The sequence below is a fragment of the Ictalurus punctatus genome, chromosome 1 (assembly GCF_001660625.3).
Source record: "Ictalurus punctatus breed USDA103 chromosome 1, Coco_2.0, whole genome shotgun sequence".
Taxonomy (NCBI): Eukaryota; Metazoa; Chordata; class Actinopteri; order Siluriformes; family Ictaluridae; genus Ictalurus; species Ictalurus punctatus.
Genome location: NC_030416.2, coordinates 6,700,259 through 6,727,947, shown reverse-complemented (window position 1 = coordinate 6,727,947; position 27,689 = coordinate 6,700,259). Strand labels below are relative to the sequence as shown.

Genomic DNA, 27,689 nt, shown 5'->3' with positions numbered 1-27,689 from the left:
AGAAAATAGTAACTTTATTCCCTTATTTTGAATGTCCTTGACTGTGTATCTTGTGACCTGACATTCTATAACACATTTCTCAACAAGCCCACTTGCCTCACTTTGTTTTCTTTCATTTGGCTGCTGTAGGAACACCCTGAGCCTTGCATAGAAAAGGAAGGAGGGGGCATTCCAAGTACATGGCCAGTCACCTAAATGTCTGTTGGGTACCAGAAACTTCAATGCCCTATGTAAACAGGGAGGAAGCTTGTGTGCTGGAAAAAAGGGGCAGGGGGGGTTAGTAACATGTTGGTGTTAGTAAGAGTAGCTGTAGCTCAGACAGAGGCAGGGGCATTTCTATTTTTAGGGTGACTGGAATGTACACAGAGACTCATGGAAGGAAAGCTTGACAACAAACAACACAGCGTGATCCATCCTATAAACAGCCATCTGCTAGTGTTTCAGACTGCATCAAAGATACAAAGAGACCCTGGAAAACACAAGTGACAGATTTGGCTGTGTCTGGATGAGCTTTGCTTATACTATAGCAGGTACAAAAACCCACAGGATGTGTTACACACTGGCTAAAACCAGGTAAGATGACGGACTAACTGACAGTTAGACATCTGTAAATACAGCTATTGAATATAGATGGATATAGACTATGGCAACTGTCACATCTTTAATGCCACTTCTTTAATGTTATATACACAAACCTCAGGCTTGCACTGTTCTGATTTGATAGTTATTGGGGACTAACATAAGAAACTAAGATGATAAGTAAATAGTATTATACTGTATTAAAAAGAAAAAATAACATGTTGCTTATTTTATGCAAAGAATAAATCAAATGTGAACAGGCCTCTTGCAAGAAAGTTGCATACCTTGTTAGCATGTGCAGACGTTTGAAGCAGAACGGTCATGATAATACAAAACACTCTAGAAAATGAAATCAAGTACTATGTCATTTTCATATGTATCCATTCACATATGTGTAATTAAATATTCTCTGTATAACCTTGTGAATTTTAATGTTAATCAGCCTTATATAATAATGCTATTTTAGCCTATTATAATAATGGCAAAAGCTATGGGGTAGCAGCACAGTTGGTAGCATTGCCGCCTCACAGCTTCAGGATCTCTGGTTCGATCTTGAGCTTGAGTGATGGTTTTGGGAGTTTCTGTTTAAGTATTCCCCATGTCCATGTGAGTTTGCCCTGGGTTTTCCAGTTTCCTCACAACTCCCAAAATCTACTAGGTGGATTGGCTAAGATAAATTGCCCCTAAGTGGGAATGTGTGTGTAAATGCATGTGCACGGTTCCCTGAGAGTCCCGCCTCAAGCCGAGTATTCCTGGGATAGACTCCAGATCCACCATGACCCTGGCCAGGATGAAGCAGTTAACCTTGGAGTTACAGTGGGGGAAATAAGTATTGAATGTGTTATCTTTTTTTTAGTAAATATATTTCCAATGAGGTGATTCACATGAAATTTTCAGCAGACATTAGTATTAACTCAAGAAATCCGGAAATATAAAGAATTCACAGCATTAAATTCCACAAATAAAGTTATGTGTAATAAAGTGGAATGACATGGGGGAAAAATGTACTGAACACGCTAAGAAAAAGCAGTTCTCCAAGGCAAGCAACCAGCTGAAATTCGTAAGTAGTTAGAAAGTAATTATACCTCCTATCTGTGCAAATTAATATCAGCTGGGTTAGTAAATTGATGGTCTATAAAAAGGTTTTTTGTTACCAAGGTGTCACACAAGAAACATCTCATGATGGGTAAAAGCAAAGAGTTCTCTCAAGACCTTCACAACCTTATTGTTGCAAAACATATTGATGGAATCGGATACAGACGTATTTCAAAACTTCTGAATCTTCCAGTAAGCACCATTAGGTCAATTATCCGCAAGTGGAAGCAACGTCACTCCGTTAACATCTGGCCAAGCACAGAAGCTCCTCACAAGATTTCTGACCAGGGATTCAGAAGAATAGTCCGAAGAGTACCCAAGAGCCAAGGACCACTCAGAAAGAGCTCCAGAAACACTTGGAGGCAGCAGGTGCCGTCGTCACAGAGAAAACAATAGGCAATGCACTCCACTGCTCACGCTCACCCGCAAGACTCCATTACTAAAGAAAAGGCATGTCGAAGCTCGTTTAAAGTTTTCTACAACTCATTTGGACAAGTCTATGAAATACTGGGAGAGTGTAGTCTGGTCCGATGAGAGCAAGATTGAACTTTTTGGCTGTCATACTACACACCATGTTTGGAGAAGAAATGGCACTGTACATCAGCCTAAAAACACTATACCAACAGTGAAGTGTGGAGGTGGAAGCATCATGGTGTGGAGCTGTTTTTCATCGCATGGTACTGGCAGACTTCATATAATTGAAGGAACGATGAATGGAGCCCTTTACCAGGAGATTCTTAATAAGAATCAGCTGCAATCCACCAGGATGATGAACCTGTCATTACAAACAAAGGCTTCTCCTTTGTTTTATAAAAATTTTGTATTAAATAAATTTCAGTTAGTGTGTTCAATATTTTTTCCTGTGTCATTCCACTATATTAAACATAACTTCATTTATGGACTTTAATGTTTAGATTTCTTTATATTTCCAGATTTCTTGAGTTAATACCAAAGTCTAGTGAAAACTTCATTTGAGTAACCTCATCAAAAATATATTTACTTAAAAAATTCAATACTTCATTCAATAATTATTTTCCCCACTGTACATTATTTTGTATGCTTGTAAATTGTGTTGTTTAATCATCTAATTGTGGGTCTGACTTCTGTATCTACTGAATAATGACAACTCTCTGATAGCATATTCAAGTACTATGCCTCTAATCATGAACTCAGTGACATTCCCCCAAAGACCTAAAATGTCATTCTATTAAAAGTATAAGGAAAATTAATTCCCTTTGTCCTAATAATGACCAAATTCAAGATATGGTGAATGTTAAATCTATCATCTCCTCTTGCTGACAGATTAGATGGTGCATTAATGGAGGTCCTACACTATAAAGACAAAGAGCTGTTGTCCACCCTCCTCTTGCAGCTGAACAACTTGAGGAAGGAGCAAATCCTCACAGATGTTGTCCTTTGTTCTGATGGCAAAGAGATCCCCTGCCACCGCAATGTTCTGGTGTCCAGCAGCCCCTACTTCCATGCTATGTTCTGCAGCAACTTTTGTGAGAGACAGCAGGCTCGGGTGGAAATGCATGGAGTTCCCTATAATGCCCTTAATAGCATTGTGGACTATGTCTACACAGGAGCCATTAGTATTACCATGGAGTCAGTTCTCCCTCTGATGCAAACTGCTGCAATGCTAAATTACGAGCGGATTTTCGAGGCCTGCTCGACCTTCTTGGAGGCCCAGCTCAGGCCGGATAACTGCTTGAGCATGATCCGCCTTTCAGAGATTCTGCACTGCACTAGTTTGCAGCAGAAAGCTCGGGAGCTAGCTGTGAAAAGCTTCTCTGATGTTGTGGCTTCTGAGGACTTCTGTGAACTCTCCCTGAAAGAGTTGGTTGGTTACTTAGAAGATGACCAACTGTGTGCTGAGGAGGAGCAGGTGTTTGAAATCCTTCTGGCTTGGATCCATCATGACCCTTTTGCCCGCCAAGGTGCTATCCATGACCTTTTTCGACAGGTGAGGCTACGACACATCCATCCCTCCTACCTCTTCCAGTTCATCGCCAGTGACCCATTAGTGCAGTCCTCCTCCCTTTGTACTGAGATCATTGACTCAGTGAGACGTCTCCTCTTTTCTGTTGGTTCCAATTGTCCGGGCGAACTGCAACCACTCTGGACTGCTCCACGACGTCATACCTGTAAAGAATCTCTAGTGGTTATAGGTGGGCGTAAAAACAATGAGCGCACATCTCGCGAGACACTGCTATTTGATGAACAGACAGAGTGCTGGCAAGGGCTGGCTAAGTTACCCGTACGACTCTATCGTGCCTCTTACGTCTGCATGCATAGCATCCTCTATGTTCTGGGAGGTCTAACCATGACCGCAGGAGGAAATGGTGTACCTACTGCCACAGTTTACACACTCTCCCTAAAAATGAATCAGTGGAGGGTTGCGGAGCCCATGCTGATGCCTCGATTTGGCCATCAGAGCATCTCCTACCTACAGTTCATCTTTGTTTTAGGTGGCATTACAGATGACAGACAGCCCTCCAGTGGGGTGGAGAGATACAATACCATGTTCAACCAATGGGAGTCTATGGCTCCAATGCCAGAAACAGTTCAGCACCCTGCTGTAGCAGCACATAACCAGAGAATCTATGTATTTGGTGGGGAAGATGCCATGCAAAACCCAGTACGAATGATTCAGGTAAGGTCACTAATGATTTCAAGATTTTAATGATCTGCCATACAAGATGAAATGTAAATGCTAGATCTTTTGAAAATTGGTTTGGCGCAACATTTTATGTTCACATAGGTTTACCACATTGGAAGAAATCTCTGGTGTAAAATGGAGAACAGGATGGTGAAGAATGTTTGTGCCCCTGCTTCAGTTATTGATGGCAAAATCTACATTATTGGAGGTACGCTGGGTAATTTAATTAACTGTGCAAAAATAATGTTTAAAAAGATCCAGATTTGTTGATTTGCTTCTTTTCGCTCAATCTAGTAACCTTTCCTTTCACAGGCTATACAAGAAGAATGGTGGCATATGACATTAAAGCAAACAGATTTATTAAATGCAAGAATATGAAAGAGAGAAGGATGCATCACTCAGCCACCGTCATCAACAACAGACTCTATGTCACTGGGGGCCGATACATTAACAGCCATGTTGATGTCCAGGATTCAGACAGCTTTGACTGCTATGACCCAGAGACAGATGCCTGGACATCAAAAGGCACTTTGCCATTTAAACTCTTTGACCATGGCTCAGTTCCGATGGTGTGTGTCTCACAGAAGCCTTTTCCCACATGAATGTGATTATAATGTTGTTGAAAACTCAGCACTGTGTACACAGATTGGTCATTGACTGAGAAAACTATGTCTTTAAGTAAGAAGCTTTCAATGACTAAGATTCATGCAGGAAGCTACATGATTTTTCCCCCCCAACTATTGTGACTAGAGGTTGCAGTTAAAGAGTAACATGACATACAGCTGTTCTAGCATAGGGAACTTGGTCATAAGATATTCTAGATGTGCAATCAAAGAGCAGCATCATTCAAGCATGTACCAACTCATTGTAACATGTAGCAATACCTATTCCTCAAAATTATAACAAGACATCTTGGCAGTTATTCCATTTCTTTAAAATGTACTGTAAATAAGTATGTACATGAGTTAATTAGTTTAACTACCCCTACTTTCATGTCTAGCACTTTGTAGGGAGCACAGGTATTATCCACACACCTTTATGCAAAAAACATTCCTACAATTTCCTATTCGCTGATCCTTTTAATAAGTTTCCATCGTTCCTTAAAACAGTGTCTGCGGTTCTATGTCAATTTCCATACTGCATTAATTAAGTAATATTTTTCAATTCAGCTTTGAATCTTTGAAGTATTTTCTGTAATTATCATAAAATTGTTCCTATTTCATAGACATTTCCGTGTAATCTCTTTTTTTTTTGTTTGTTTAATATTGATTTTAAAATGTCTCAAAGTATACCTTAGGTTTTAGATGATTGAAATAAAAGGTGTTTTGTGATTTATTTTGGAAATCTTGTGAGTTTATGGATCTTATTTCAGTACATAAGCAACTATTGCATTTAATACATAATAAACTAAAGTTGCGACACTTTGTGCAGTTCAAAAGGTAAACTGTGAGCATTTGCTGCATTGAAAATTCTCTATGCTTTGCAAATCTTGGCCATGTTGCTCCAATATTTACATGCCCAGACATGAAGCAGTAAATGAAGCAGAGGTCAATGAACTAGCATTGGTCTCTTCTATTGTTGCATGGGACGTTTCTAAAATAGATGACACACATTTGTCAGGGTACTCAGATTTGATCATAATGGTGAAACTTTGTGGATATTCTACATTCAAGATACTGTTAATTCTCCACTTTGGACATTCAGCAAACATTTCTGAATGTGCACATGCATTTTCCAAGGATTTACACTTCTTGGACCTATGGTATTCTATTCAGGCAGTGTGCTGGCTTACACAAATAATTATGCAAATGTTGATGTTAAAAGGTTCTGTATAATAATACTACATGCTCTTTTCTCCTCCCATTAAAGTTCTGTTTACACTGCATAGATCCAAAGTGTATTTCCATGAATCCCAAATGTACTGTGCTAAAGGTTTTTCTAGAAAATGGGCAGTCAGGGTTCGGGGCCTATAGGTGTTTCCATGTTATTTTGGGAAACAAACAAGGGAGAACATTACACCCCAGGAATCATGTGGTTGAACTGGGTTGCAGGTGTGACAGTCCAGCAGATTGGAGGAATGATGAAAGAGATGAACAGGTGTGTGTGTGTGTGTTTGTGTGTATGTGTGTTTGAGAGAGAGAGAGAGAGAGAGAGAGAGAGAGAGAGAGAGAGAGAGAGCACTCATGTGTTTATCCTGTTTATCCTGTCTATGAGTGTGCTCACACACACGCGATCTACCCTTTAGTGTTAAACAACAAAACCCTCAGAAAAAATGAAATGTTCCTCTCTGCAGGCTCTATGTTCATTTCAAAATAAAAATACAAAGTCAGTATAATAAAATAAAATATTAAGTTTTTTAAGAGTTAAACATTAATTACCATGACGCATAAATGATATTTGATATGATTCATGAAGTATGACAACTTTGAGGAATGCACCGTATAAATGTTTAGGAAATCCCCTTGTAGGATTTGGTCTTGGGAGCAAAACATTCAGCATAGCTTGGGAAAAGTTATTTTAGACTAAGGACAAATGTCACATGGTGAATGGATCTTTCAATTGGAGTAAGTGCTTGATGAAATCCACTGGTCACATGGGATAAGCCAGAAACACAAACTAATCAATTTTTCCTACAATTTAAACTCAAATGATCTACATGAAATATGTCTGTAGTGTTTACTTTACTCATGTTACTCAACATCTGTAATGATGGATCAGATCTCTGTGTGTAATTGATGACACATAGATTTTATCCATGACCACATTGATCATATCATGTGTTTCTGTTAGAGTACGCTACTGATTAAAGAACATCTTGTTGTTCGTGGGTTTTTAAAAAAAAAAAACCCTATTTAACGATGATTTTGACTAGCTGAACAACACAATCCTGCTTGATCAATAACCTCTATGAGCTGATCAGTGTTTATCTGTTTAAAACAGAAGGATTGTTTCAGCAGATTTCATCGATTGCACTTCATACAAGAACTTTGATGACCTTCGCACTATGATCCTTGATGGGTGGGAAGAAGAAAAAAGAAAGAAAGGAAAAAAAACAAAACATCACAGACAAGCCAGCCCCTCACCCCCAGCCCCCAATGTATAACCTCTTTGACCCACTTCAAAATATCTCATGAAACTGACAAAGCTCATTTTTAATGTATGTTTAACAACCCCATCAATCAGTGATCCAAAGCAATACATAGTTGAGTAACAGGCAGACTCCAATGAGCAATCAGCTTAATGTTTATATTTCTTATTCAGGGCGTTTCATTAACACTTAGACTCAGCAATGCATTATATAACTGGTCTTCTAAAGACAAAATTAAGTTTATAATAACTCTTCATGACATTGGGTCTGAAATTTCAGATGGATGCGAGGAGGAGCAGGTGATCCAGCGCGCTGATAGTGTTTCCAGTGAGGTTTTGCAATATTGAACATGATGATAAACAAAGCCACGTGCTCAAGGACGCTTTCCAGAGGGGGCGTGGTCAAGACAACTTCCGGATTCTCAGCCAGACAATATAAAAACGCAGTTGCGCACTTTCAGGCTTAGACACGATTTTTGCAACTACTTAACAAGCATATGAAAGTTTAACCGGTTGTGTTACCCCCCCATTGAAGACTTATTATTATTTTTTTTTCATTGTTATTTCGGTCTCTTGTGCTGCAACATGCCGTTTCTGGGACAGGACTGGCGCTCTCCTGGTCAGAGCTGGGTTAAAACCGAGGACGGCTGGAAAAGAACGACAAAAGACGAAAACGAGACGAATAACAATGTTTCCAAAAGGTCAGTATCATTACTGCCTTTTACTCTTCATTTGTACTCCTTTGACCGACTGTCTCCTGTGATCACGTGACTAGATTATCCAGCTTAAAAATTAGAGGAGAGATGAAAACTCAGTGTTCCAGACTGACGCACTTTTATTTACAGTCCTGATCATGTTTAATAGAATCGGTGTCGAAAGTGCGACAGATGATGATGATGATGATGATGATGATGATGAGAGAGAAAAAAGAAAAAGGAAAAAAAAAAAAACGAGAGAGAAAAAAAAAACAAAAAAACACCTACAACAACAACCGGACATCTGTTCAAGCTTGGTTTCACGTTACAGCTGTGCATTTGTGTTTGGACCACTGTTAATCATCCTACTATTAATACTCATCTCCCTGGCCTGCTTGCTGTTTCCATAACCGTGACGCAATCAAAATATATTTATAGGACTCTTGCTTTTGTAACATAGAAAGATCAATATTTTTTTTTAATTGCCATTAAGCAATACCCAACACCCATTCATCTCTACATATAGTTATTTTTTTTTAATGTGCATAATTGTACAGACTTTACAGCATGTCATAGGTATTTGAGCCAGATGTGATTGCTGATATGACTCCTTCTGATTATGATGATCATTCTAGCCATGAAAGCAACCAAGAGGACTATAACAAAGAAAATCTGCTCCTTTCTATTAATTACGATGTGGCCTCAAAGAAGAGAAAGAAGGATTTGCTGAACAAAAACAGCAAGGTTCCATGTAAGTGATGATGGCTAATAATAATAATTTATTATTATTATTATTATTATTATTTATATAATAGTATAAAGTGTCAGTTCATCCTGTAGCTTGTTGTGTAAATGTTTTTTTTTCCTTTCTAGATTTCCACAAAGACAAGTGGATTTATGTGCACAAAGGGAGCACCAAAGAGGTAATGGAACAAAAACTTTTTTTTACATTAATAATAATAATAATAATAATAATAATAATAATATTAATAATAATATTAATAATAATAATAATAATTTTTTTTTAAAGACATTCATTTAGCCAACTGTATGTCTGTGATGATCTTATTATTCATTTTTATTTCCGGTTAACTTTGTTTCGTACAGCGTCATGGCTACTGTACTTTGGGAGAAGCTTTTAATCGCCTGGATTTCTGCAGTGCCATCAAGGACACCAGACGATTTAATTATGTTGTGAGGGTAAGCTTTCTTTCTTTCTAGAAACACTTCAGTTGCTCCGTAAGAGGACGAAACCACAACAGCATTAGCACAGGATCTTGTAAACATCATGCACAGATTAATAAAAACAAGAAATGTAATGCACTCATTCGGATAAGATATAAAGTCTGTGAACAAAATACAATAGCAAAAGAATGTACATCTCTTAATGAGTTGGTTTTGTAATAGAAATTGGAATGATGTATTGATCTAATGTGTTTCTGTAACAAGTAAATGAATCCTCAGAAGTAGAAAGCAATATGGGCACTTTATTTATTTATTTTATTTATTTATTTATTTTTTAAATTAAGAGAATATGGTGTCATCCCAGTTTAGCACTTAAATGAAGACACTGAGATCTAGCAGAGGATGGCGGTTAAGTCTTGGTGTGTGGCTCTGTTTTTTATCCTCATCACTGCACTCCAGACTAGTGTCTATGTACACTAGTCTGACTATGTACTTGAGTGTGTGTCGAGTCTGAGCACTTGTTATCTTATAATTGTTTCTGGGCCTCATTCAAAACACTACCTATGCAAGAGGTACTAAAAAAGAAGAGGGGGGGGGACCCTGTTTTAATATAAGTGGTAAACATTGGTGGTAAGCAAAGGTCAAAAGAGTGTACCAGTGAAGACCAGGGTGAAACGTTCAGTCAGGCAGTGCTCAGCTGTGCTTAGAAATGATGGCCACATGAAAACAGAGTGGAAAGTCACCCCCCTCCTTCCTCCTCCAGTAGTGCACCTTCACAATATTTCAGCTTGCTAGTTTGCTGTGTGAAACCATGTTTTAAAAAAAAACAATTACTTGGTTCTCAATCTGTTATCAAAGGAGTAGTTTTAGGATTGCTTCATGGATTGCTATCATCATCATCATAATAATAATAATAATAATAATAATAATAATAATAATAATAATAATAATAATAATAATAATAAAGTGAAGAAAAATTAATAGAAAAATACTTTGCATACATTTATCCATTGCGTAGAAAACACTATTCGAAGCAACAGTGCATAATATTTCTTGGTAAAGTTGTTTCTAGCTTGGTAATGTGCTCACTGTTCAGGTTTGTCTCATTGTGTGTTTGTGTTTTGAAGGTAGTCAAGTCTGCTAGTGTTTTGCTGAGCTTGGTTACAGTGATTGAGTTCAGGTGTTCTTGGAAAACAGGTTCAAGAGAGTAAACAATAACACAACACACCTTTTTAATATCCATTCGACGGTATTTACCTGATAATCCTGTGATGCTCGTCGGCGTACGCATGTTTTGTATTTCGGCTCTTTGACCGTGTGGTTAAACACACCCTTATCCTAAACACCCAAAATAACCTGTGACTAATTTAATTGTACTCATCTGATGGTCCTGTGATGGGTGTCAAGGCACATTTCTTTTGTATTTAGGCTTTATGACGGTGGCTAAACACATTCTTGACCTCAATACAAAATAACCTGTGACTCATTCGATCAGGAACAGAACAACCAGATAAAGTGTATATTCAAAAATTTTAACTGATCAATTATTGTGTACGAAGTGCCACATCACATGTAATAAAACTGGTTTGCTCTGTTGGCTTGGACCGTGGAAGAGCAGGTGGTGTGAAATGTGTATGGACATGCAGACAGGGTTAATTGTAATTGTAAGACTCTGTGTCCCAGTTCAAGAGGGTAGAAATGTCACATCCTGAAAGATACCACGTGAACACACTTGAAAGGGTTATCCAGGGGGGCATGATGACATTCACATGATTTCAGGTCAGGTGGGGGGGTCAGTGTTGCTCCATGGTACTGCAGTTATTGGATGGTCAGCATACCAACCTACTCAGCTCTGGCATTCGGACTCAATGGAAACAGAAATCATTGCCCTTTTGACTGACTAATGTGTGCTGGAAATGCCATCAAGCATATTGTCGGGGAGCGTCCGCCAGTTTGAACCCACACACGCCACGTTCTACCTCTTTGTCGGCCTAAAATAATAGAGGGTTTCGTTTTTATTTATGCACTTATGCCTGTGACCTTTTTATAAACCTTGAATGTTCTCTTGAGCGCAAAACAGCACAGGGTTTACTGAGACATAAACCAGGGTGTGAGGTACAGAGGGATGCTTGGCTGCTTCTCAGATTAGGGTTTGTTGTTGCTTGAGCTTGGATGGAGAGAGAGAAGCACAATGTTGTGTAAGTGATGTTGGAACAGAATGTCTCCAAGTCTGACTGCTGATATTTATGCCTTTTAGCTGCTTGAGCTGATTGCCAAGTCGCAGCTACCGTCTCTGAGCGGAGTGGCGCAGAAGAACTACATGAACATTCTGGAGCGAGTGGTGCAGAAAGGTGAGCACACACACACACTTGCTCAGCAGCTCACCCATTTTCTTTTCTCCCGCTCGCCGTCTCAGAATGCACGCGTACGTACACGTACAGATAAGATTCGAATCAATTTTTATTTATTTTTTGCATTTGAATATTTGTAGCTCTGTTTATTTAAGGATTTAACTTCAAGCAACAAGCACATGTCTAACTGTACATCCATGTATTCACACTGTTGGCGATCGATCAGTTTACAATAGCATTTGGCCTCAATCAGTAGCATAGCTGTAGGAAGTTTCATAATTACCTGCAGTGGAAAGAATGAAAAGGCTTTGAGAGCAAACAGGAACCTCACAAGTATTGTAAACCAAGTGGTCCCTCAGTTAAACAAAGGTGCATGTTAAGTACACTAACTTGTAGATCAGGCCCAAGTCATAGTATGATGATGATTAGCTTTTTTGCATGGACATGGGCTTGTTTATTTAATGTAGAATAACATAGAAACTAGCAGGTATGATATTGAAGGAAATTAAGATGAAATAGGACTACTTCCCCTTTAAAACGGCATGGGGTTATGTTTTCCTTTTTTTCTGTCTTTCTTTAACGCTGCCAATTTTTTTTTTCTTTTTTTTTTCTTCCCTATTCCTGCGTCTCTCTCGAGGTCCGTGTAAACGGTTGTAATCCTCTGAACTCTTCCTGTTCTTGCTCTGTTTTAGTTCTGGAAGATCAACAGAATGTGAGGCCCATCAAAGAGCTGCTGCAGACGCTGTATGTGTCACTTTGCAGTCTGGTGCAGGACATGGGCAAGTCAGTGCTGGTGGGAAACATTAATATCTGGGTGTACCGCATGGAAAACATCCTGCAGTGGCAGCAGCAGCTGGACAACATTCAGATTAACAGGGTGAGTATAGCATCTAGAGTTGGCTTGATAATCAGGGCACGTTTCCACACAGCGGCTGAACAAGTCCTCCTTTCTAAACCATTATTGGCATGAACAATCTGATAGACTTTCAACTGAGCTGAATGTCTGTAACTCGGTTTACTGAACACCTCATCTCTATAACAAAACCAGAGAGCAACAACAGACCAGAAATATTCATAGACATTCATTACTGAACCAGTTTGGCATGCCTGACTTAAATTGGACCATAAAAAGGTGTTGTTATTGGTCAGTCCTGGTTTGCCTTGATTTGGCCCCTAAACATGCCTCCTTTTTGAAAAATTAAAAAGAAGCACATGAAAGCGTATGTCTAATTATAATAACAGAATGAACGCATTAGAGTTGTGAAATCATGTCGAGTCCGTGTTGATCCTATTTATACACGAGTCAGCAGGAGCCCTGGACCAGCACGTAGCGTTGATTTACAAGTAGTGCAGATAAACAGTAAAAGACAAGATTAATGAGCATCGAGTTCACAATACAGTTAAGCAGGACATTTCTTCTTTGTATTTGGTTAGAACTTAAAAGCTGCTGTCCATCTGTGCATAGTGCTGCCTTTTACTGTAAATCATGCCTTGAATCTCAATAAGTTGAGCAGCAGAAAACCTGCGAAAAGCTCCTACACGTGAAGCTGAGCAGTCTGACTGTGATTGCATAGATGAGATTGACCTGTGTTCTTTTTGTATCCAAAGCCCACAAGCACCGGGATGACGCTCCTGGACTTACCCATCAGTCTCCAGTTGAACATCATGCAGCGGCTCTCGGACGGGCGGGACCTGGTCAGTCTGGGGCAGGTGTGTCCTGACCTCGGTCTACTGACTGAGGACAGGCTGCTGTGGAAGAACCTCTGCCATTACCACTTCACAGACCGACAGGTAGAATATTATTTTAATGCCAAATATCAGTTTAATTATATTGTAAGTCATACTTATGGATACGTGTGCCCAAGTCAAAAAAGAATCGACTAGCATTTTTTAAATTATTATTATTAGCAGTTTATCTGACCTTATTTTAATATGCTACTTACAGATTCGCAAACGACTCATGGTATCGGATAAAGGACAACTCGAGTGGAAAAAGATGTACTTTAAGCTGTGTCGTTGCTACCCTCATAAGGAGCAGTACAGCGACACCCTGCAATTCTGCACACATTGCCACATCCTGTTCTGGAAGGTGAGATTGAAATACGTCTATACAGCATCTAATAATGGTTTTCAGTTCCGAGTCGAGCTAAAAAGCTTTACTACTACTACTACTCAATGTCTGAATTTTGCTAACCGTGACAGCTGGGCTTTGATCTAACCTTCACACCAAGCGCTAAAAGCTTCCTTTCTGTTATTGTCCTCTACAGGATACAAACCATCCCTGCACAGCCAACAATCCAGAGAGCTGCAGCATTTCTGTTTCTCCACAAGGTTTCATCAACCTCTTTAAGTTCTGAAGAGACTTTTCTTGCTTTTCACTGTTTGTACATAGTGTATATAAAGTCAGAAGTGCAATAGATTCCCAGATGGCATGAGTAAAGCAAGTCAACGTGAGGAATTTGGAGTTTTGAAATAAAAAGAATCTGATCTGTTTTTATGAATCTGAAAAATTGAAAGAGGAGAAGGAACAAAAATCAGTATGTAAAGGAGGTCCATTTATACGTAATGGGTGCTCATGTATTATGTTAGGCACAACTATGTTTACTCCAGAGATAAATATGCTTTGCTTGGTGCAAGCGGATGGCGTTACAGTTTGCCCTCATGCTGCAATAATTCTTTATATAAGTTGGGATTTTTTTAATACGACATTGCAGTGGATGAACTTCTGTTGGACCTTTTTATTTTTGCATTTGCAAAAACATGCTGGAGTTTTCAACAGAAAATGAAGGAAATGGTATGTCCATCATTATGGTGTGCAATACTCTTCTATGGAACTTTTTTTTTTTTCCACTTTTATACGTTTGATATTTTCTGTTTTAAATGTATTTGCTGCAGAAAATGCAATGCGAGTCTACACTTGACTATAGTATGACCTATTACAACACTAAAATATGGTGTAATTTACAGTGTCATAATTCACAGATGTTTCACAAATACAAATGTAAGTGCATGTTGAAATGTTTGTCATCGTTAATAGACACATTCACATGTTGCCTTTTGTGCATACCAACAGACAAAATGTCACTGAGCTATGCATTAATGTTTGTAGCATATCTGAATGTTTACTACCACCTGCATGGTATGAATTTGATACCAAAGAGCTGCTTATTTATTTGATTATGTTGTGTACCATGTTATTCTGACCAGGAATATAGAGGCCCTCTCTCTTCTTCTTCTTCTTCTTCTTTTTTTTTTAATGCAATATCCCACTTGTGTTCAGTTATGCAAACACTGATACTCTTGAAGAGCAAGCCAGAATACATCCTGCTCCCATTGGGTGAAAAATAAACCATGGTCTTTTATTTCTGTGTAGTGTTTTACTGCCATCTGGTGGCATCTCATATATTCTAATCACAGAAATATAGTATAAAAGTAATGCTTTATCCCCCCCCCCAAAAAAAATTTTTTTTACAGAATAGTCACACTTTTGAATAGGGTACAATTTTATTTAAATTGATCTAAATAAAATTACAAGATAATATTACCATGCTGGTTCATATCAAAATAAATAAAACACCATTAACAACTTTCTTAACAGCAGCATTATGTACAAGGCTAATGAAAAAGAGCTACATGCAGTATTAAACAAAAGACTGCAATTGTTTGCATTCTAATCTAACATTGTAAAGTTTTTTCTTCTTTTATTTTTTCTTCCCCTTATTCAGGACTACATGTGGGAATTTGTCAGTCATAAAAAGCTCAGCCGATATTAAATCCTTGTTTACAAACAAGGATTTGCTCTGTAAAGCCATTCGTTAGCCGACGTATAAGGTTTGTAAAATTCAGCCTATTACTCCTTCCCTGCCAATGAAGTACTAACACTCACCTCTAAGCGCAGTTGTAATAGTATTAACACAATACAGTACATGATGAAAAGGCTTGATGGATATGAAGGATATGAAGCAGTTGAACTGGCCATCGTGCTCTATACGCCAGCACATTACACTTACATTTACACTCGGTCATGTTTCTTTATTTTGGTAGATGCTTTCATACACATGACGAAGAAGCCAGTCTCGAGAACGCAATAGAACTCACCCCTTTATCACTAGTACAGAATTTAAAAACTACGCTCAGGACACTGGTATGGTAAATGTGTGAGAAACACTTCAGAAGAAAAAGTCACACTATAGTACAGTGGTCACCAACCTTCTTCCTAGAGTTCTAGACCTTTGTTGACGTTTTCATCTCCAACCAAAATCTAACACACCTGTTTTAGTTGATCAAGAACTTCTTAAGGCAATGATTAAGCTGGTCAGGTGGGCACAGTTCTGCTTGGAGCTAAAGTCTCCAGGAACAGAGTTGGTGACCATTGCCTTAGAACAATTTACGAACAGAAGACGGACACGTAAAACGAGAAATGTTTAGAATCCAATGATAAAAATGACTGGTACAATTGGTACCAATAGTTTTGGTACAAGGTACAATTTACTGTTCTCATTAACACCAAAATCGAAAACATCAGCAAACTGGAGTGGACGTACAGATGATAAATAAATAAATAAATCTGAACCAGTGTGATAAGGGGTTAAACTGTGGATAACAAAATTTTCAGAAACATCATGTATCATGAAAAAAAAAAACAATTTACAAAGACAAAGACAGACACTCTACTGTTAGAAGCAAGATCTTAAAATACACTATATGGCCAAAAGTATGTGGACACCTGACCACTGCACTCGTGTGTGGTTTTTCCCCCAAACTGTTGCCACAAAGTTGGAAGCGCATAACTGTCTGGAATATCTTTGTATGTTTTAGCATTACAATTTCCCTTGAACTAAGAAGCGCAAACATGCTCCATCATGACAATCCCCCTGTGCACGAAGCAAACTCCATGAAGACATGGTTTGCCAAGGTTAGAGTAGAAGAACTCGAGTGGCCTGCACAGAACCCTGACCTCAACCCCACTGAACACCTTTGAGATGAATTAGAAAGCAGGCTGAACCCCAGGCCTTCTCGCGTTACATCACTAATGCTCTTGTGGCTGAATGAGCAAATCCTCACAGGACATATGGGTCTTATAGTCAAGTGTCCACAAACTTTTATCCATATAGTGTAGTTCAAGCAAGAGTGCTTAATAAAGATTGCGCAGTAAATAACGTCAAGGCTCTATGAAGTTTGCACAAAATGTGCACATTTTAATTTGCTCATGTGTTTTTGACAGCTCAAGCGTAATTAGAACGATTCCTCTATATTCTTCCTCTGTACTTGCGTCTTAATACGGACACAGCGAAGACCTGGATAAGCGGATTGCTTTGATTAACAATTTGGCAACTAAAAATGGAGTTGAAATACTTGTAATTATTTATATAGTGTGATATAGTGGGGGGAGAAAACTGTGTTCTCTTTAATTGGAGCCCTATGTGATTCATTTTACATAATTGTACATGATATTTCAGTTCATAGCACAACTGTAAACAGCCTTGGGACATCCCTGCTCAAATAAAACAACAACAAATTAATAAACAAAAACATGCATACATCTTTTTATATATATATATATATTTATGCTGCTGCCATTAGGTTTTATCATCACACCGCATCTACTATAGCAATTAACAAGAAACAGTAAGAAATACAATCTACACCAGGACACATATCTATACAGATTCACGTTCACGTCCCATCAGTGCACTGAGAAAAGAGTGTTTAGCAAAAAGTTTCAAGCACACAAATTTTTTTTTTAGCACCAAATATGAGCCATCACATGATCAACAGGGACTTGCGCTGTTCCTTCAGTTTGCTACTAGGCCTGTCACAATTATAACATTTTGATTGAGAATTCACTGGCATACAAATGACTGCAGTAAACAATTTAAAGGGCTTTCCTGTTGACGTTCTGCCAGTTGTATCATGAACATTATATCAGTTGTGTAATAATGTATATACTGTACACAGCTATTTACTGACACTGAAAACACCAGAATTCCTGCGTAAAACGCACAGGAAAGACATGTCAGTAAATAATAACTAAAATCTGTTAAAACAGAAAAAAATAACAGTTACAAATAGTTAATCGGCCAAAGCTTTTGATCAAGAAAAATGATCGAAATATGTCGGAACATCATCCCTCCATCTTCTATAGCGCTTAATCTTTTCAGGGTCACGGGGAAACCTGGAGCCTATCCCAGGGAGCATCGGGCACAAGGTGGGGTACACCCTGGACAGGGTGACATCCATCTTGACACACACTCACACACCCATTCATACACTACGGACACCTTAGACACGCCAATCAGCCTACCATGCATGTCTTTGGACTGGGGGAGGAAACCGGAGTACCCGGAGGAAACCCCCGCAGCACGGGGAGAACATGCAAACTCCGCACACAGGGCCACGGTGGGAATCGAACCCCCGACCCTGGAGGTGTGAGGCGAACATGCTAACCACTAAGCCACCGTGCTCCCTGTCGTCACACCCTCTTCATTATATTGATAAAGGAACATCAATTCATAAAGTGTGGAATTTAAACTGTTAAATCAGCTCAATCCCTTCAGCTTGAATAACTGTGACAGGCCTACAATCAACCAACAATGTGTTTCATTTATACAAGTGATTATACTGTAGGCTGAGGTTTTGTTTTTTCTTGCAATTTCCCATAAAGCAAAATAAAATAAATTATTTCTGTAAAAAAAAAAGAAAAAAAAAAAAAAAAAAAAAAAGATGATGATCAATGAGAATATAAAACCTAAGATTTCTGGATTTGGCCGATTTAAACAGCGTTATTCTGAGCAGATGGACTACAAAGAGACGTTATCTTTTCATGGCACAAAAATGGTTGCTGAAAATGACACGTTTTTATATAATTTTTAAAGAAAAAACGACTTGTTGAACTGGTAATTGTGCGTTGGCACTCGTGCTGGGATGATTCAATACATCATATATCATTCAAGTGTGAGGGACAACAGTGACAATGAATCTGACCAGTATAACATTATGCTATACTAACACAAACAGTGGTATGTTAAAAAAAAAAAAAAAAAAAACCCTAAAACCAATTTTAGCTTTAAGTTTCTTTCTTCACCAAAAAAATAAATATAACACCTTGCAACAGATCCTACATTAGTAACATAAAAAAACAAAAAAAAGAACGAAAAAGGAACAAAAACAATGCGTAAACATTTTGGGTGAACTGAATTATTTAAGTTAGCAATATTAACATCGATAAATATTTTTGAACAAAAACAAAATTTAAAAATTTTTTTAAATGACTTGTGCACTAAGAACACAGTTAAACATGCTTCCCATGACAGAGACAACACTTAATTTACCCGATAACCTTAACGGATGTCCAAAGATTCTCAAAAGGAGGTAGTGAGAGCATTTGAAGTGCATCTTGATATTTAAATATAATATTCCGTAATTCAACAGTGACTTCAACTAGTATATATTACCGTTAAAAGTGCAGTTTTATGCGGATTAGGAGATTTTCGCCGTGGTGCTTCAAACGTTCACTCTTTAAAAGAAGCACACACTTACTGTACAACACACAGAGAGGTGCAGACTCAGACGAGTCGCTTGTGATTCCAGCGCTGGTGCTGTCCATCTCACACACACTCACACACTTTACCATTTGGCCCTGGAATTTCACAGCAGATACAGAGACAGACTGTAAGACTACGTGCCTTGGAATACAATGTCAAGAGATTATATAAAGTACATACAATCAATTTAAAAATGCTTACAACTTATGAATAGGTCACATCCAGAAAGCAGATTCTTTTGCTGTGATAAACAATATGGCCAAATGTTTGTGGACACCTGACCATCACACCCATATGTGGTTCTTCCCCAGACTGTTGCCGCAAAGTTGAAAGCACACAATCGTATTGTTTGCTGTAGTTTTACAGATTTAAGTCACTGGAACTAAGAGGTGCAAACATGTTCCAGCATGACAATCCCCCTGTGCCTGACCTCACTAATGCTCTTGTGGCTGAATGAGCAAATCCTCACAGCTAAGCTCCACGCTCGGAATGGACATATGGGTGTTATGGTCATGTGTGCACAAACTTTTGTCCATATAGTGTAGTGTAGCCCACAACCATGCTCCAAAACCGAGTTGAAAGCCTTCCCAGATGAGTGGAGGTTAACAACAAAGGGACGACTAAATCTTTAATGGGATGTTCAACAAGCACATACAGTGCGGGAAATAAGTTTTGAACGCCTCAACATTTCTTTCAGTACATATATTTCCAAATGAGGCTATTCACATGAAATTTCCACCTGACTTTGGTATTAACTCAAGAAATCTGCAAATATAAAGAATTCACAACAGTGAAGCCCATAAATAAATTTATGTGTAATAAAGTGGAATGACATGGGGGAAAAAAGTATTAAACATGCTAAGAAAAATCAGTTCTCCAAGGCAAGGTAAGGCAAGGAACCCGCTGAAATCTGTAAGTAGTTAGAAAGTAATTATACCTCCTATCTGTGCAAATTAATATCAGCTGGGTTAGTAAACTGATGGTCTATAAAAAGGCTTTTCGTTACCAAGGTGTCACACAAGAAACATCTCATGATGGGTAAAAGCAAAGAGTTCTCTCAAGACCTTCACAACCTTATTGTTGCAAAACATATTGATGGAATCGGATACAGACGTATTTCAAAACTTCTGAATCTTCCAGTAAGCACCATTAGGTCAATTATCCGCAAGTGGAAGCAACGTCACTCCGTTAACATCTGGCCAAGCACAGAAGCTCCTCACAAGATTTCTGACCAGGGATTCAGAAGAATAGTCAGAAGAGTACCCAAGAGCCAAGGACCACTCAGAAAGAGCTCCAGAAACACTTGGAGGCAGCAGGTGCCGTCGTCACAGAGAAAACAATAGGCAATGCACAACACTGCTCACGCTCACCCGCAAGACTCCATTACTGAAGAAAAGGCATGTCGAAGCTCGTTTAAAGTTTGCTACAACTCATTTGGACAAGTCTATGAAACACTGGGAGAGTGTAGTCTGGTCAGACGAGCGCAAGATTTAACTTTTTGCCTGTCATACTACACACCATGTTTGGAGAAGAAATGGCACTGCACATCACCCTAAAAACACTGTACCAACAGTGAAGTGTGGAGGTGGAAGCATCATGGTGTGGGGCTGTTTTTCATCGCATGGTACTGGCGGACTTCATATAATTGAAGGAACGATGAATAGAACCCTAACGCTATATTTGTGCATTTCTTGAGTTAATACCAAAGTCTGGTGAAAATTTCATGTGAATAGTCTCAGTGGAAATAAAGAAATGTTGATGCGTTCAATACTTATTTCCCCCACTGTATGGGTATGATGTATATCAAGTGTTCACAAACGTTTGGCCATAAAGTGTATATTGTGCGATATAATGATAGTATTGTTAAAGTTATAAAAACTATTATGGACACTTCATATATAAATATTCTTGATTAACAGTTCTATTTCCTTCCATCCATCCATTGTCTGTACCACTTATTCTACTATCCCTGGGGACGAGGCTGGGGACACTCTGGACGGGGTGCCAACCCATCGCAGAACAGTTCTATTTATGTTTGTATATTGTCAAAAGTTCAAATGGTTACATTTAGTTAGACTGGAGGCAAGTAACATGCTAATCCTATAATATATATATATATATATATATATATATATATATATATATATATATATATATATATACATATATATATACATATACTCCCGGCTGTGATTTTACCGAAGCTGAAACACAAGCGAGTGATGTCAGGTAAGGAAATGTCGCATGTCCAACATGCTAGAAATGATTACGTAATAATTTCATAAAATACAACATCATCATAAACAGTGATAAAAGACAAGGCAAAAAATTAGGTCAGCATATAGAAAGCACATGCAAAACTGAATTCAGAACACATGCAAGTTGGACATTTTTAAAATAACTTTACCGTTTTATTACTGAGATGGTTGAGGTTATTGCTGTTCAGCACATGTCACATAACGGTACGTTCTCCCGTTCTGAGTTCTTAATGATCCACTCAATTGCATCCCATCCCTACAGAGAACAAAGACACAACAGACAGGGTCACTGGATTGAACATTAAACTACATTCCTTCATGCCATACAGTTAACCCCATATTTAATATTAAAATTAAACAATGAATATCTTGGAATGTCTGATCGAGATCCTGAAGACTCTTATTATAATGCATCAGTGCAATAATCGTTCTGATCTCTTATCACTGTGAATTTGTGAAATTATAGTAATTTAATCACAGGTCAAGACACGATGTCTGTAATCAGTAATTGCGGATTATACGGTTAGGATCAGCGGCTTTATCACGAGGGTTACACTTTCTCCAACCAAGGCACGTTAGTTCACATGAGCTCAGCAGTTTCTATATCCATGTTTCATAGTTTGTCATTGAGGAACTATAGAACTGTGAGATTTTGGAAATGCACAATACTGTTTTACTTTTCATTTGAACTTCAGCAGAAACAATACGTGAGCCTGACTATTTCCACTTGCCTTTTAAAGTAAAAACCCTTTTTTTTTTTTTTTGTCAGCATGCTTGTTTTTGTGATTGCTCATGACCACCATCTTCGAACTATACTTATTCATTGCAAGTAGTTTCACTTCCTGCTTGTGTCATGTTTAGGCTTTCTGATTCAAGAATTTTTTTCCCCCCCAGCGGAATAATCATACAAAAATTTAAAATAAGACTGACTTGGAAAATCTGTGATTTCAAACTTATAATCTGGGCAAATGAGTATACGTGGGCTAAACATTTTAGTTTACATTTTTGAAATTTTGGATCTGGTAATCCAGAACTGTGCGATTCTGGAAATGCACAGAAAATTGCTGAGTGCTTGATCAACACTTTAGCGTTGTTTTGTCATTGTATATATAAAATACAGGTTGTGTATATATATATATATATATATATATATATAAAACACCAAATACATCTTTATTTTAAACTTAAAGATAATTTTACATTTTTAAAAGACAAGTGTCTGCATTTCTAAGTAAGCTATTTTATCATCGTTCGAAAAGAAGCGCTCGGAAATGAAAACGTGATGTTTTCACATCCAGCACTTAGCCTTCTTCGGTGCACTTAATGTAAACCTGCAGAGCAAAAGCAGATGTGTCTTCAATCATATTACACCCGTGTGGAAAGTTATTTTGGTCTTCCTGATAATATAACTGAAAGGGTTTGTCTACTTTGTCTTGGGTTATTAATAGTGGCCTAGTGAACAGAATAAATACTGAATAAACCCTCTGGAAGACTTAATGTAGAAAATAGGATTATTCTTAAATAATAAAGCACATAATATCCAGCTTTACGCTGTAATGTTTGCCTCGTGTGCTCCAAAGAAATACCACATTGTTTACAGCGTAAATGCCTCGATTGCTTCAATTTGCTGATTGTGTAATCCAGGCAAACGAGAACTAGGTTGGAGCCGCCCCTTTATAAACCCATGTCATCATGTGATGTGACGTACTGAAGGGGGTATTCCAGCGAATGTAGCAAGTCAGAAATTGACTTAGAAAGCTGCACCAGATACAGTGGCCTGCATAAGGATTAGGATTCATGAATCTACACAAAATAGTCCATAAAATTGAAGTTTGGGGAAAAATGTATTTAGCTTGCAAAATTATTTTCAAATAATAAAATTTTTTGTGTGATTGCATAGGTATTCACCCCTGTTGTGAAATCCATAAATTAGGGTAGTTCTGGTACAATCACTTGCCACCAGAAGACACTTAATTGGTTGAATGGAGTTCACCTGTCTGCAGTTAAAGTGCAACATGATCTCAATATATCTGCAAATACACCTGTTCCTGGAAGACCCCAGAGTTTGTTAGGTAACATAAAACAAACAGCATCATGAAGTCAAAAGATGTTTGAGAAAGTTCTAAAAAATTTTTTAAATAAATAATAATAATAAAGTATCAATCAGGATTTGGTTATAAAAAAAAAAAAAAAACCTAAACACCTCGCAGAGCCCCATTAAATCATTTATTACAAAATGGAAAGAATGTGGCACAACACAGCTCCACCTAGAGAAGACCGTCCAGCAAAGGTTATCAGGTAAGATGGGCATTAATCAGAGAAGCAACCAAGAGGCCAAGGGTAGCTCTGAAGGAGCTGGAGAGATCCACAGCTCAGATGGGAGAAGCTGGTCACTAGCCAACCATACTGAAGACACTCCACCAAACTTGGCTTTATGGAAGGGCAGAAGGAGGGGAAAAAAACAATGAACAAAACCATATAAACGTCATTTTTGGGATTGCTACAAGGATTTTTGGAGACTCAGTAAACATGTGAAAAAGCTCTACATTTAGCAGAAACCCAACACTGCTTATCATCATGAAAACACTATCCAGACAGTGAAGCATGGTGGTGGTAACATCATGTTGTGGGGATGCTTTTCATCTGCAGGGGCTGGGAAACTGCCCAGGGTAGAGAGGAAGATGGATGGAACCAAATATAGCACAAAATGCAAGAAGATTTCATTTTAGTATGCAAGAGACTTGAGACTGGACTGAAGTTTTACCTTACCAACAGGGCATAACCATTAAGCATACTGCCAAAGCTACAGTGGAGTAGTTCAAAATGAATAACTTGAATGACTTAGAAAGATCACAAGGGGTTGATCAATTTTGCCAAGAAGAATGGGATAGAAATATCAGAATGCGGGTGTATAAAACTGATAGAGACATATCCGAGAAGACTTGCAGCTGTACTTGCAGTCAAAGGTGGTTCGACCAAGTACTGACCAAGGAGGAGTGAATATTTATGCCTCCAACAAATGTCCGCGTTTAAAACATTTTTTTTTTTATTAATTCACAACTGTATATTTAAAACTTTGCATATTGTGTAAATCAAGTGGTAAAAATCCCAATTTAGTCCATTTCACTTTCAAGTTGTAACCCTTCAAAATGTGGAACAGTTCAATGGGACGAATACTAATGGAAGGCATGGTATACCACAGACGTAGTGTCTATCTGTGCACTTCTCTTTAATTTAATTTTATGAATGAATTGTTTAATTACCTTTCTTGCATTAGCAGTCATACTAAGAGCCATCAGTCCCTCAAGGTAGCTGCTCAAACTGACTCCTTTCACTGTGATTATTGCCTCTTGGGTTAAGACCGTGCTGTTGAAGAAAAAAAACAACAACAACAGATTTTGTAATCAAACTGATAAATGCTGTGGGAATTAAAACACAGCCAAATAATATACTGTATATATGAATACAAAAGAATAATAATCAATGTCCCAACTTACATGTCTGGGTTTTCAGGATGTGGTCTGTAAACTAATCTCTCATCAACAGATACTAAATTTGTGAGGGTTATCTAAAAAGATCCATCAAAATGATTGTTAATGTCGCACATAAACTATCTATACCGCGCAAAACTGTACAGAAAGTAAGACATTTGCATCTAAGAGGGGTCCGCAGCTAGACAAGAATATATGAGGCAGAGGCTGTTGGTGTATGTTTAGGCTGCAGGGGTGAGGGGACCAAGATTTCTTTCTGTCTGTAAGGATTTTACCTACAATAAACAATAAAACATCAAGTACACTTTGTGGTAGTCTTTTTTTGCACATCAGTACTCACATTTGTTGAGCAAAGCTCCATTTTTTTCTCTTCAGGGTCGACAACGGAATGTTCTTTAATATAAGTAGTGGTTCGACTTGTCCCCAGTATCTACAGACAGACCATTTTAATGATGAATCATGTTACAGCAGTGCAATGCATAAAATCATGCAAATACAGGTCAAGAGCTTCAGGTAATGTTCACATCAAACATCAGAATGGGGGGAAAATGTGATCTCAGTGGCTTTAGCAATAGCATGGTTGTTGGTACCAGATGGGCTGGTTTGAGTATTTCAGAAACTGCTGATTTCCTGGGATTCTCACACACAACAGTCTGTAGAGTTTACACAAAATGGTACATTCTGTACAAAACAGATAACATGGTAAAGATCACAACTTTGTTGAATAGTGCAGAATCTTGTATATTAACCATTCAAGACATTGAACGTTTACTTTCTTTTCTTTTCTTTCTCATTTGAAGGGATAGTGTAGACGCTAACTGCTTTCATGAGCAAGTCCGAAGTCCACCTTTCTCTAATTCTCATAGCTCTCTCGAATAAACACACTCGAACTCTTACACCACTGAAACGAACACTTCCGGCCCATTTGAATGCCTCTCTCATCTACTACATCTGTAGGAAAGCACCACATGCTGTCATGAATAATTAAGAGACAGCATCTTCTCATAGGATAAGAACACGCAGGCTCATGAATAATTATGAGATCCCAACACATCATCGAAGTACTATAGTACATTGCCACGTCACTGCCTGTGACCGAGATTTTAAACCAGGAAGATTAATAGCGAAAATAGCGGACAAACGCTCAAAATTAACCAGCTTTCTCCTACAATTAAAATGAACAGATGCTAAGATTGTCTTTTATGATGTGCGAAGGCCAGATTTTTAATGTGACTTTTGGACCCCACTTTATATGTTACAGTATCGGCTTATGGCTCCTCTGAGGGTTTCCATTACAAGATAACTCGAACACTAACCGCTCGCACCACGCTCGGCAGGCCCCACTCGGTGCTCAGCAGCCGATGGCTGTGGAGACGGCCATGTTTATCCAGGTTCCTGTCCAGGACGTCCACTCCTACCACACTGGGGTTCATGGGATTGGGGTACTTTCTCATCGCCGCTTTGATCACCGTCTCCCAGGGATAGCTGTGAAAAGCAGAAGAACCAGGTGAATGATTGCAGTTTTGTGTGGATGTTGTAAACTCAAAATGTAGTTTTGTATGTTCCTGTATTTATCTTGTATTTAGGTCTTATTTCACCCCGGCATATGAAAGTTTAAAGGAATAGGATGACAATAATAATCATCTTCACGTTGTATAGTGTTCGTGCAGACTTATTTTACCCGATAAAGTGATGCACTGTAGTGTTAAATTAGGGGTTAACAACTGACAGGAGTATTACAACAAAATGGGAAGAAATGATACAGTATTCTTCCAGCAGAGGATTATTTTTAGCTGTAATTGCCTCATCATAATCTTTCCTAGAGAACGTGAAAGTGAATTGCCATAACAGAGAAACAAATGTGTTTCTAGAGAAGTAAAAAAGCCTGGACACGTGATCACAGGTCACTGCTCATCCTGTCTCAATGTAACACAGATCATAAGCATTAAAGTACACTAGACATTTGATAATGATGGGGACATAAACAGTAAGGTCCTACAATCAACAAAACTGCATGTTTCCTCAGGCCGACAAGGGTGTTATATATATAGTTTGATCTACACAGAAAGGTTTGCCATGTGATTAAGACTAATTTATACGGTACATAGATCAATGGCCCAAATTCCATGTGTCAAAAGTGCTCATGAAGATCGTCCTGCATCTTTACTACCTGAATATATGCTCCGTGCTCCAGATCTTCATTTCTGCAGTACTATAAACGTCCCTCACAACAACAACAACAAAAACAACAAAAAGGGGGGGCGTGATTTTAAAACGAATAATGTCAAATTAAAAACATCTGCGGTTTTTCTTTATCTGCCGGTCGCATCGTCACAGTTTTACCGTGTCGTCTTCCGTGTTGTAGAGCCCGCCCTGTAGTCGACCAATGGCAGCTCGCTTTCCGGATACGTCACGTCGCGGCCATTTGACGATCAATTATGCGTCGAAAATGCGCAGAAGTGCATCACAAAATAGCACTATGCGCAATGCATTTCAGTTGTGTATTTTTAATCTTTCTGAGAGCACACACTTAGCTCTGTGTCCAGCTGGGTTTCCTTCTAATTGAGTCTTTTATGCTGGTAAACGGAGAGTCTTTGTCATATATGGCATAGTTTGAGCTAAATGTGTCCTCGGGACTGGTTTCACGGGTTTGTTTACACCTGGCATAAAGTTGGCTTGACGTTGGACGTTCGATATTCGCATGGAACGTCTAACGTCAGGCCAACTTTATGCCAGTTTGTT

The 27,689-nt window shown here is 38.4% G+C and overlaps 3 protein-coding genes across 4 annotated transcripts; 2 read left to right on the top strand and 1 right to left on the bottom strand.

Annotated features, from left to right (window-relative positions):
• The first annotated feature begins 297 nt into the window (after positions 1 to 297).
• On the top strand, positions 298 to 5,671 carry klhl38b (kelch-like family member 38b). 2 transcript variants are annotated; one of them, XM_017490898.3, is made up of 4 exons: positions 298 to 573; positions 2,982 to 4,330; positions 4,439 to 4,544; positions 4,649 to 5,671. In XM_017490898.3, the coding sequence occupies exons 2-4, from the start codon at positions 2,993 to 2,995 to the stop codon at positions 4,936 to 4,938; spliced, it is 1,734 nt and encodes a 577-aa protein (XP_017346387.1). In that variant the 5' UTR covers positions 298 to 573; positions 2,982 to 2,992; the 3' UTR covers positions 4,939 to 5,671. The 2 variants fall into 2 exon arrangements, with proteins under 2 accessions (XP_017346387.1, XP_017346307.1); XM_017490818.3 differs by having other exon boundaries at positions 300 to 573; positions 2,977 to 4,330.
• A 2,217-nt stretch (positions 5,672 to 7,888) lies between these two features.
• fbxo32 (F-box protein 32) lies at positions 7,889 to 14,147 on the top strand. Its single transcript, NM_001201308.2, is given in 9 exon segments — positions 7,889 to 8,124; positions 8,754 to 8,869; positions 8,992 to 9,041; positions 9,226 to 9,318; positions 11,561 to 11,654; positions 12,347 to 12,531; positions 13,263 to 13,445; positions 13,600 to 13,743; positions 13,922 to 14,147. Coding segments are annotated over 9 exon segments (1,071 nt in total). The 5' UTR covers positions 7,889 to 8,008; the 3' UTR covers positions 14,012 to 14,147.
• Positions 14,148 to 14,890: 743 nt separating this feature from the next.
• On the bottom strand, positions 14,891 to 27,496 carry prelid3a (PRELI domain containing 3A). The gene is made up of 8 exons (XM_017483964.3): positions 27,291 to 27,496; positions 27,118 to 27,159; positions 26,264 to 26,432; positions 25,288 to 25,377; positions 24,954 to 25,024; positions 24,720 to 24,822; positions 21,606 to 21,712; positions 14,891 to 19,293 (listed from the first exon to the last, which is right to left on the bottom strand). Exons 2-7 carry the CDS (start codon positions 27,147 to 27,149, stop codon positions 21,641 to 21,643), a joined length of 537 nt encoding a protein of 178 aa, XP_017339453.1. The 5' UTR covers positions 27,150 to 27,159; positions 27,291 to 27,496; the 3' UTR covers positions 14,891 to 19,293; positions 21,606 to 21,640.
• Between the last annotated feature and the right edge of the window lie 193 nt (positions 27,497 to 27,689).

Coding starts and splice junctions, on each gene's coding strand:
- klhl38b (XM_017490818.3), top strand. CDS start 506: ATGAGCTTTGCTTATACTATAGCAGGTACAAAAACCCACAGGATGTGT. Junction 574..2,976: donor TACACACTGGCTAAAACCAG/GTAAGATGACGG, acceptor TCTTGCTGACAG/ATTAGATGGTGCATTAATGG. Junction 4,545..4,648: donor CAAAATCTACATTATTGGAG/GTACGCTGGGTA, acceptor TTCCTTTCACAG/GCTATACAAGAAGAATGGTG.
- prelid3a (XM_017483964.3), bottom strand. CDS start 27,149: ATGAAGATCTGGAGCACGGAGCATATATTCAG. Junction 25,025..25,287: donor TGGAGCTTTGCTCAACAAAT/GTGAGTACTGAT, acceptor GGATCTTTTTAG/ATAACCCTCACAAATTTAGT. Junction 24,823..24,953: donor CATCCTGAAAACCCAGACAT/GTAAGTTGGGAC, acceptor TTTCTTCAACAG/CACGGTCTTAACCCAAGAGG.